This window comes from Etheostoma spectabile, chromosome 8 (genome assembly GCF_008692095.1).
Source record: "Etheostoma spectabile isolate EspeVRDwgs_2016 chromosome 8, UIUC_Espe_1.0, whole genome shotgun sequence".
NCBI lineage: Eukaryota > Metazoa > Chordata > Actinopteri > Perciformes > Percidae > Etheostoma > Etheostoma spectabile.
The window spans coordinates 15891095-15901841 of NC_045740.1; the positions used below are offsets into that span (position 1 = coordinate 15891095).

Consider the following 10747-nt stretch of genomic DNA (forward strand, 5'->3'; position numbering starts at 1 on the left):
AATTATGAACCTGAAAATGAGCCTAATATGGGCACTTTAAACAAACCAAAATCTTAGCAGAACTTATTTGGAAGATTAATCAAATGTTCTTTACCTCTTTAAAGGGCTCAGTATGCATCAAAATACGATCCTATTCAACTGTTCGTAGAATGGTAGAAAATTGGAGTGTGTCCAATTCTTTTGTTTTTTACGTTCCAAAATAGACAATCCAACAATCGCACATCATTTGAGATGATTGGCTGGCCAGGTGCACAAAGGTGAGACAGTAGGCATGGTTTGAATTTCTCTCTCAAGCTTATTGTTTACACTCTTCACACAACTATGTCACTTTCTGTTTATAGACTGCAACACTATGTACAGTATGCTTTTTAAGGAGACATAGGCCCTGTTACGTTAAGACCAGGGGAAAATGGGGACATTGACCGATTCAATAATGTTATCCTCATTTTCAGGATTTCTTGCGACTCCCCTCTTTCTATGATGGCAAAATTTGGCTAACCCTTGTGCTCTTTAGACGCAGATAGAGCATACGTCACGCTAATTTGTTTCAAGAATACTGAGACAACATCTCCTTTTGTACAGACTGACTTTGAGGTTCAACTTAATTGTTGATTTAGCGTCTTGGCTGGACATTTGTATGAACACAGTCTTACTGTGCAATGCAGAAATATGACCAACATTACAGGTTTGTGCACTCTCATTTTGCTCATAAATAAAATATTCTGACTAAACCTTTGGCTTGTTTATAACCTGATTCAAGTCAAGTCAACTTTATTGTCAATTCTGTAATGTGTGCCAGTCATACAGAGCAATTGAAAATACGTTTCACTCTGACCCACACTGCAATGAGGATACGTAGTATAATATAAAAGATAATAAATAAATAAATAAATATAAAGATAATAAAGTTAAGAAATATATACAATTAAATAGATAAGTAATATGTGCTATACATTAATTATTTGTAAATAGTGCAAATGTAAGGCAAAAACAAAAAGTTTAGTTAGAAAACTAAAGTTATTGAAAGTGTGCAATATAAAAGGAAGAGTTCCTGAGTGTTTTACAGGCTGACTGTCTGACCGCTTGCCTTTCTTGCCTCTTATTCCCACTGCTCAGCTCACGTTGACTAGAACTGTTCAGAATACTCAGGTCATCAACTCAATTCAATTTCAGTTCAATTTTATTCATAGTATCAATTCATAACAATATTTATCTCGAGACACTTTACAAATAGAGTAAGTCTAGACCACACTCTATAATTTACAAGAACCCAACAGTTCTAGTAGTTCCCTCAAGAGCAAGCAACAGTGCGACAGTGGCGGGGAAAAACTCCCTTTTAGTAAGAAACCTCGGTCAGACCCAGGCTCTTGGTAGGCGGTGTCTGGCGGGCCGGTTGGGATTGAAATGAATAGTGGCAATAATAGTCACAGTAAAAGATAATGGAACAGTGACAGTGAAAATAGTAGTTTGTCATAGTTCATAGCATAGCAGGGCACTGCATTTCATTACAAAGCACAGCAAAGCATAGCAGGGCGCTGCAGAGTGTAGCAGGATGTAACAGGACATTGCAGGACGTGTAGCAGGACCACGGCTAAAGCTGCAACCATGGTTTTGGAGCCTCCCCTATCCAAGGAAACATGCTGGGGGAAAAAGAACATAAGGACTCCGGGTAATGACTCCCCAGAGCTAGGTTAGTAACAGGTATTTCTGGGACATGGATGCACACAAATGGAAAGATAAAGGAGAGAAGAGCTCAGTGTGTCAAAGGAAGTCCCCCGGCAGTCTAAAACTATTACAGCATAACTAAGAGAGACAGGGTAAAGAGAGGAGCCTGGTCAGGCTGTACTGCCCTGGCTTTCTCTAGTTTTATTAAAATATTGATTATATTGTAGATGGCTATGAAGAGAAAAAGGTGGGCCTAACTATAAGCTTTATCAAAGAGGAGCGTTTTAAGTTTACTTTTAAATGCGGTGACGGTGTCTGCCCCCCGAACCCAGACCAGAAGCTGATTCCACAATAGAGGAGCCTGATAGCTGAAAGCTCTGGCTCCCATTCTACTTTTGGTGACTCTAGGAATAACAAGTAACTCTGAATTCTGGAAGCGCAGTTCTCTAGTGGGACAATAAGGTACTAAGTACTCATACTACTACTACTCAATAACTCATTTATGGCACAATTTTTTGTCTTTTCTGATTAGGGTCTCCTGATCTACTGCCTGACCCTGTGCTTATTTTATGCAATGAAGTTGGAGGGAGGAGGCTCCGAATTTCCAACAGTGTGTCTGCTTCAGCTCTGGTTTGCTGTGGACGCCAAAGCCTCCACCCTCCTCCCCAACCCTCTGATATAAAGTCAGAACTCTCCCCTCCTCAGTAGAGACAAAATCGCTTAATGTGCTTAAGAGCCCCTCTTAACAGGCATGACTCCTACAGGGCCCCTCCTGATGTCCTGGAGGAGTACTGGAGGGGGATCCAGGAGGTTGGATGGGGTCAGGAGGGGGGTTTAGTGCAGGGTTCAGAGGGAAAAAGGGAGAGGAGAGTTTTTCTGTGCTACTAGAGTGCAACAGAAATGTAAACGTTTTTCATGGTGCTCACCTTGTATGACCATGTACACACTGACTGCTTCATTCCGCAATTCATGCATTTACCTTTGGGGATTTGAACTGTATCATCTGTCTTTCATGCAACTTTGGATCTAATCACATAGAATCCTATGATAATGACATGAACAGGCAGCACAGAAACCTTGTTTGGAGTGCTATACTAAGTACATATATACATATATATAAGCAAGTTTTTGTTTAAAAAAGATATTTCTTTGTGTGTTTTACTGGACTGCCTGTTCTCTCTGTGTATTTTTAGCATTGGGAAGTGCAAGACTGCGAGTAGCCATTTCCTGGCCTTTGCTGCCCCAGGGGGGAAGCATATATCACTTGACATTTATAGTGGGGCTTCTCAATTAACCCATGAAAACCGTAAAGCTTTTCTCTTGTTTTTAATAGCTCAGCAAAAGCAAGTAAATGGCTTAAATAAATGCATCATTAGTCCCAGCATTGGGCTGTCAAAATTTATTATCAGTTTACACCCATCTAAGCTAGCATTGCTGTCAGCGCAACATAAATGTTTACTTATGTATTACAGCCTTATTATGGGATTTCAGCTTAACTCATAAATCAGCAGCCTTTCAGATTTCTTTCTTTAACAAACTGTTGGAACATTGCTTGGATCAAACTTGACAAAGAACCACAAGTTCCAACAGTTGTTGAACAAAGCAGATCCTCTCCTGTTGCATCTTTCAGCAACTTTAAATGTATTGTAGTAATGCCCCTGAGTCCTCCAAACAAATAGACCACCTTAAGCCCAAACATAAACGCTGGAAGCTTTGACCACTGATCTCTCCCAGTGCTGGGAACCCTGGCCGGCTGTAATTACACGGAAACATGTCAAACATTGCCACAGACCAGGCCAATGAGCTGTTTATTTGTTAAACTTGTACATGGGAGAGCATCCGCTAACACAGCTCTTTCACTGCAATATTTATTACGCCTCTTGTCATTTAGAAACATGCCACCTTCACCGCAACTTTCGCTGATTAGGCAGCACACTCATTCTTTGAGCTTTCAGTGTCGTCAAGAATGTTACTTAACTGACAAGAGGAGTTAGAGAAAAGAAACAATTACCTTTGACGTTTATTTTATGTCTTCTGTCGAATGCAGTTGGTGAGGCTGAGCTGGGCCTTCAGCAGGCAGAGAAGGTGGAGCGAGTGACGCAGGAGCGAGCTGAGCAGTGGCTGCGCACCCAGGCTGCTCACTCTGACAGGGACTCAGAGAGGTGAGGCACTTCATGTGGGTCATAAGAGGGTGTAGGCGGTGTGTTCTGTAGCTAAAAATGTTATTCTTAATTCCCCCTCTGGTAATATTTAGCCATGTACGTAGTGTTTCTTTTATCTGTTCATGTTTTGAAATATCTGTTTGATTTTACAGTGAGGTACTGTATGTGGATTATACTGCACAGCTGGGACATTATTTCTGGAAAGACATTTTGCTTTGCTTTTTTAATGCTATAAGCACCACAACAATATGCCAAATGTTATTCATTATGTGTATAGGTAGTCAATATGTTATTCAAAACCTGAATAAATAAAGGCAAAACTATTTTCATGGCTAGATTCTGCTATCGTTAATAAGTGTTTTTTATTTTTTATTTGGGTAAAGTGAGACTTTAATGGACTACTATTATTATTATTATTATTATTATTATTATTAGTAGTAGTTAAGTTAAATTCCCTCTTTTAACATTAAAAAAAAAAAAAAATTTAAACCAAAATACACCTTCTCCTAATTCATTGAATGATACAACAACAATATAAACAACATGCATGTGTTTTTTATTTTGAAAGTTTAACTGCTGACACAAAGTATCTCCTACTTCATTACAACGTCTGTTCTCAATGGAGGTCTAACAAACAACCATAAAAATGGAAAATAAAAGGGTGTCTAATGTCAAACTCTGCAACACATGCAATATTCTGAACCATGAAGGTCAGAAATCAAAGTCAAATAACAATAAGTAAAATACATTTGTATGTCAAGGGGGACTTTGACCTTTGATTTCTGGATGGTGCATGAGTGCATGCCTTTTTCTCTTACCTTTATTAGCTGGTAATTTGAAATTTGGTAAAATCAAATTATTTGTGCAATACTGTTTTGTTTTGTTAATGCAGAGGGCCAAAGTATCACCAAAATGCCAAAAGAGCTGACACTTCAGTACAACTGTAACAGAGGCAGTGAGCATGTAGGCCTGTGCGATGCCTTATGTAACAAATGAACATTTTTGAATGATCATACATGGCATCTGTGTTTATTTTAAGATATGTCAAAGGTAATTGCATTCATTCAAAATATGCAAAGCCTTTTTTGTTGTTTTCTAATCCTCAGCGAGCATTTCTTACCGGAGATCAGCGCTGACATTCTCAACGGTGGCAGAGTGCAGCTTGTGGTGAGTGTACTTCCCTTCCTGTTTTCCCTGCAGTTCATTCACTTTGTGGAATGATGAGTGCATCTTGATTGGAATCTTTTCTAGGGGGAAGTTGCATGTACATGTATGTGAAGGTATGCAGTATTTACATTCATCAGTCAGAGTCATGTCCTGCGCTGTAAGTTCCCTCTCCTGGAGCCTGTCTCATCCGCTTTGATTTGAAGGAGGCAGAGGGGAGGTTAGTCTGAGGTTTAACTCCACCGTGACACTTTCAATTGGATCAATTGGCTGCAGTTTCTTCCTTTTACTTGCAGAAATCCCAGTGTCACTTTGGAGCAGTTTGCCTCGACCTGTGAACGATACTGATGCTCGTACGCTCTTTGAAGTCGGAAACTGCCGGTCTCCCTGTGCTGTTATAGAGCAGTTCAAATTATGATCACTGACAAAAGGAGCCGCCCCCTTCCTCCTGTTTCTTAAATATGTTCAGACCGTAGAGCCGCTGCTTGTTTAATGTTTTTCTCAAAATGCTGGACTGCTTGCGTGAGACGTGTCATGTTGGGCCTCATTTATGTGTGTGTGTCTGTGTGTTACTGTGTGGTGCGTGCAGGCTGACCCAGGATATACAGAAGGTCTACATCAGGCCAATGGATTGTGGGCCAACGGGTTGTGGGCCAACAGCAGTTTAGCTGCCCAGCCTTGCAAAGAGAACAATTATCCTCGCAGAAACTCTTTGGGTCGTGCAAGTGAGTCTTGTTAACTTCACAGCTGTATTTCTACCCAAAATCATTTCTAACTGAACTTAATCAGAATCCAAAAAAAACAAGAAATCATAAAATGTCCTGAAACAGAAGATTCTTATTATTTCTGTCACTGACTCTGTTAAAAACCCTCTCTCACAATAACTGGTAATCCAGATAAATGGTAATAGAGAAATGTATTGCCAACACTTAATTTAAAGATTAGTTAAGTAACTTCACTAGTCAGGCATTACTGATCAGTGTTCTCATTTTTTTATTTATTTTTTTACATACAAACACGCATCCATACACATACTGTATTTATGATTGAATGATAGACAGCCATACGTATGATTATATAATATACTTGTGCATATTGTGCAAATGTATTATTTATGGCACTTATTATTAAGCTGAGCTGACATTTGGGACAAAGTCAAACTTAGCAATTTCATGCTCAAACCTAAGAAATCATAGATTGTAATTGTATAGCTATATCTTTTTTTCCATATACCTGTACATTAAGCATGTGCGTGTACAGATGTTTCTATGTTTACACTCTTGCACCCGTGGGTATGGGTCTCACAGACCTGAATGCGCCGAGCCAGGGATAAAGGCTGCTGCTTATTCAGCCTAGACTGAGTCCACCGGTCGGCTGTTTCGGGAGGGGAGGGGAGCCATAAGGTCGGGCCGGGGACAGAGTGCCGTGAATTTCTCCTCTGACAGGAAACGGGCAGGAAAAAAAAAGTCCTTTCAGTGAAGAATGACTGGCTCTTCTGTCAGAAGAAGTAGGGCTCAGGAGTTTGAGTGACAAAGATGCTACTGACAGGCTGACTGCAGATGACCACATTAAACAAGTCCAGGAATCCAAGTGAAGGAGAGCCCTGTCCCCGTTAATGAAGCCAAATTGAATTCCGGTGATGATTTCAAAATGATTTCCACGAGGTGCAGCAGCCGGAGTGAGTGTTGTCGGGCTAAGCAGGAGACTGTTGTTCTCTTCGGGAGTAAGGCCAAAAGAAAGAAAGCCTCTTTGTTTGCATACCACTTATCAAAAGTGTGTAGGGCAAATTGAAATATGAATGTGTATGTAAGGCAAGAGCATTTCTCAAAAAGCCAATTAGATATTTTATAAACTTGAAACTTGGAAAAAACATCATATCAAAGGACATGGGTTACTTGGTTGGAATCAGGAAAGCTTTTTAAAGTCTGCCCACACGAGCCAGTACAAGAGGCAAAAAAATAATTTATTAAAATGTTGTCTATCCTTTGCTTCTGAAGTGGCATGCATACATCAAAGTGAAGGTTTAAAGCGAGAAGGTTCACTTAGTTTGCCATAGCAGTAAAGATTACATAAATACTCTATAACCAACTCCATAACCTATTGCAATGCGATACTCGCCATAAAATGCGTTTCCAGGCCCACAAAATATTTTCATTACATGTGCAGAGGAAACCACTTAAGTTGCATATCTGTTCCCTCAATTGTGTACTCTAATAGGAGTAAAATGATCGAAAACAATTTATTTGGTCACAGTGGTTGGGTAAAATGTGTTATCTCCGTACATTTAATAGCATGACTGCACAACTTTGTTTGAAATTAGCAACATGTGTGTCTGGTTTTGCATTCCGTTTTTGATTTAGAACAGATAATTGGACAAAAGTCTTTATTAAACTAAATTAAGCCACCAAGGCTGGCCTAATTTTTTTGAAAATAAACACAAAAGACTACATACACAAAGCACGAGGAGAGGAAAAGCACAGTGTTACACTATGGACATGAGTAAAATCAAAAACTAGAGAGGTGCGGTTAGGTAGGACTTGTGAGCGGATAGATACTCTATACAGTGTACCAGCTGTGCAGATACTTGGAGCCAGGTCAGTACATGCAGTGTGCCCCCCCCCCCCTTCCAGAGCCCTCCCCGCTGTTAGGCTCCCTGTGTGGGGCAGCCGTGGATACCGCAGTCCTGGGCCGTACACGTGGAATGCATAATGCTTAGTAGATGCGCTGCCTTTGTACTATGTGTTTGAAAGGCTTTGTACTGATCCCCAGGTGAAATGGAAGGGCCTCTGATACAGCGCACAGCGCTCCTGGCAGTCGGAGCACACAAACAAAAAACTCACCTGCTCAGACTTAAGTCTTTACAGTGAGATCAAATATTGTGTTGTCTTGAGTCTCCCGAGACAGAGACAAGTCAAAAGTTGAATTATTCAAGGGCAGAAGTTGCAAATTCCTTGTTGTTAGGTTTAAGCAAAGGTGTTGTTGTGAATTGCATATATTGCACAAAATCAAACCTGCATCATAAAGATAATGCTCTGTACTCCATGTTTGTGGCAGAAAATTGCAATTCCATGAAAGTCAACCCGAGACTACGTTTTGACTGCAGATGTACAAGAATTGATGCATTACTTTTACTGTACAAGAGCTGTAGCAACGGTTTGCCTCGGAAGCCATAGATTGTCCTTCGTCTAGAAACCATTGTTATAAGGATTATTGACAACCCATGATATCAAGGAACATAAAAATGACTTAGTGGATATGTAGTGTCTTTTACCAACTCCTACAGTAGGCCACTAAGGTGGGACCGGGAAAGAACTTACTTCGTGTTCTGCATGCCAATAATCAATGTCCACAATCTGTCTGCATTTCGGTGCTGTGACCCATTTATTTTCCTGACGGCCTGCTCACTTGCTAGCACAAGCAATACAGTCCATTGCAATTTATTTCCGGTTTAGTTCCATTCATTTTCTTTTGCACACAAATCAGACAATGACACGCAAACCTGGCACGGCGAAAAGCGTTATGCTTTTTCGCCTAGCCACACACCTGTGTACCCCTGGTTGTTAATTACCTATATGACTTCCCAAAGACAATGCTCCACCCAGTTCTCCAACATAAAACTGCAGATTAATTAGCATCACCAACGTGGCATATAAACAAAACAAAACAAGGTTGTAGAATGGCTCCAACAGGGTAAAAAACTCAGACCTGGTTTGCAAAAATACAGTAAAATCATGATTGACGCAGAGTACAAAATGAGGGATTAACATCAAATATATAATTCATTTGCAGGATTGTATGAATTACCATTTGAAGTCTATGATGGACTGATTTCATAGTGCTTGGTTTACATATGAGATATTGACACATTTTCCTTCTTTGTCTCCAGGAAAGGAGGTTCCATCTCCTCAGCGAGTCACATCAGCGCCGTCAAAAAAGGAGCGCATCTCCTACCGAGACAACCCTGTCCAGTTGAGTGGCGGCTGGGGAGGGGGCAAGAAGCGGGACAAAGTGTACAAGTAAAACACAAACTCTTCTACTACCACGTCACCTTCTTTTGCTGTCCTTATCCAACACCCTGAGCAACTTGAAGACTGATACATTTGGTATTTGTCCGTCTTCTAATACATATCTGTAAAAAAAAATGCAGCATTTTCAAAATATGTGTATTTGGTTCAGGAAAGCATGTTTAGGCTAACAACAACCTGTGTTGTTGTATGAACAGGTATTTGTGCTAAAAACCCAAATGGAATGACCCAAGATTAAAACCATTAGATTTCTGTCTCACAAGGCAATTTTTTCCTTCCACAAAGAAGACTTTCTTTATTTTTATTTATAATGCCATTTAATCGCCGCAGCTGAAAACTCAAGCTCCCTGTCCCGAAAATTAATTAAACCCAATAGGTCCTGGACCAGCGCAAATATCTTCAGGCAGTTCCATTATGTTGATTTAGCTCAAGTATCACTGCCTGAATGTGATCGCAGCCAACCAGCAACAAAACACATGGAACAAAATGCCACGCTTCATATGCAAATCATAGCAGAAAATAAGAACCAGGACCTTTTTAATACCTGTGGATTCATGTTTCTTTGGATGCTGAACTGTTGTTTCTCTGCTGATTTCCTCCCTTGACAAAAATATAGTAATTACAGTTTGTAGCCATGGAAAGAGACTTGCTTTTTCTACCCTCTCTTGTGCTCTCTTAAGAGTAAAGTTTGATAAATCCCAGAGATTTCACTGCAATTTCCCCATTCTGCGGCTATATTTAGCTCCTGCTCACCAACAGTGGGCTTGAAATTGCTGCTTTTATCAGCCGAGCACAAACATTGGTGTTAGAATTAGAACAATGTTTTCTTTATTTCCAGTCGTGGATTATAATGGCCGTGTCTGTGTATTTGAATTTGGAGAGCTTAGGCGTCCGTCCGCAAACACTGCCCAACCAGAGGCGGTGAACCTCAGGCTTGGAGGCTCCTCCTCCCTGGTCCGCCGCCTGGAAATGATAACTTAATGAATATCAAAACAAATAGCCTTAGCTGCAGAATGGCTCCCTGGCAGGAAATGCATGTCTGTCTATTTATTTTTCCCTTGTCTTTCACTTGCACATGTCTGGAAGGTGTGTTTTGACTGTACGTGAGCTGATGGGGGATTTTGTAAGTGGTGTATGCCAGAAATGTGGCGGTCCTGCCCACTTGGGGATTATTGTGAAACCCAATGCACTGTCTTCTTCCAGGGGGGGACTGATTCTTCATCAGGCTCTCTGTGGGACATCAAGGGGGGTGTTTCTGTCAACAAACTGTCATTACGCAACTTCTTTAACATTCAGATTTTTATTGCACAATCAACATGAAAAGACAGGTGACGTAAAAGTACTGAATATATCTTGTCTCTAGTTTTGTTTTGTTTGACACAAGTTCAGATTTACCCAGACTCAGAGTTCTTCTCTACAACTATTGCTTCTGAGATGAGATTGTTAAACCATCATCCACCAGTCTTCATTAGAAGTGTTTACTTGTGGGAAATGGGTAAATTATATGTAACCTTACACATCCCAAATCCATTGCCTGGTGAAATGCTCCACCGCACATTTAGATACAACGAAGAATGTCCCTCTCAGCCCAGACTGCTCTGCCAGCCTGACCTCAAGTCAGCAAATGTTGTCAGATGGGAGTTTGGCAGAGAGAGGTTTTTGCATCCAAATCCCTCAAAGTGCTTTCTTCAAAAGCATTAAAGGACCATAACTGTGTGCTTGCACGTTTTT

At 40.6% G+C, this 10747-nt stretch overlaps 1 protein-coding gene across 1 annotated transcript in view; it reads left to right on the forward strand.

Annotated features, from left to right (window-relative positions):
* Window positions 1–10424, forward strand: part of lrriq1 (leucine-rich repeats and IQ motif containing 1) — a 40660-nt gene extending 30236 nt beyond the window's left edge. The window contains exons 23-26 of the mRNA XM_032523961.1: window positions 3713–3827; window positions 4934–4994; window positions 5581–5716; window positions 8878–10424. Coding sequence (XP_032379852.1) covers window positions 3713–3827; window positions 4934–4994; window positions 5581–5716; window positions 8878–9011 — 446 coding nt within the window. The 3' untranslated portion in view covers window positions 9012–10424. The remainder of the gene's footprint in view (window positions 1–3712; window positions 3828–4933; window positions 4995–5580; window positions 5717–8877) is intronic.
* The last annotated feature ends 323 nt before the right edge of the window (window positions 10425–10747 follow it).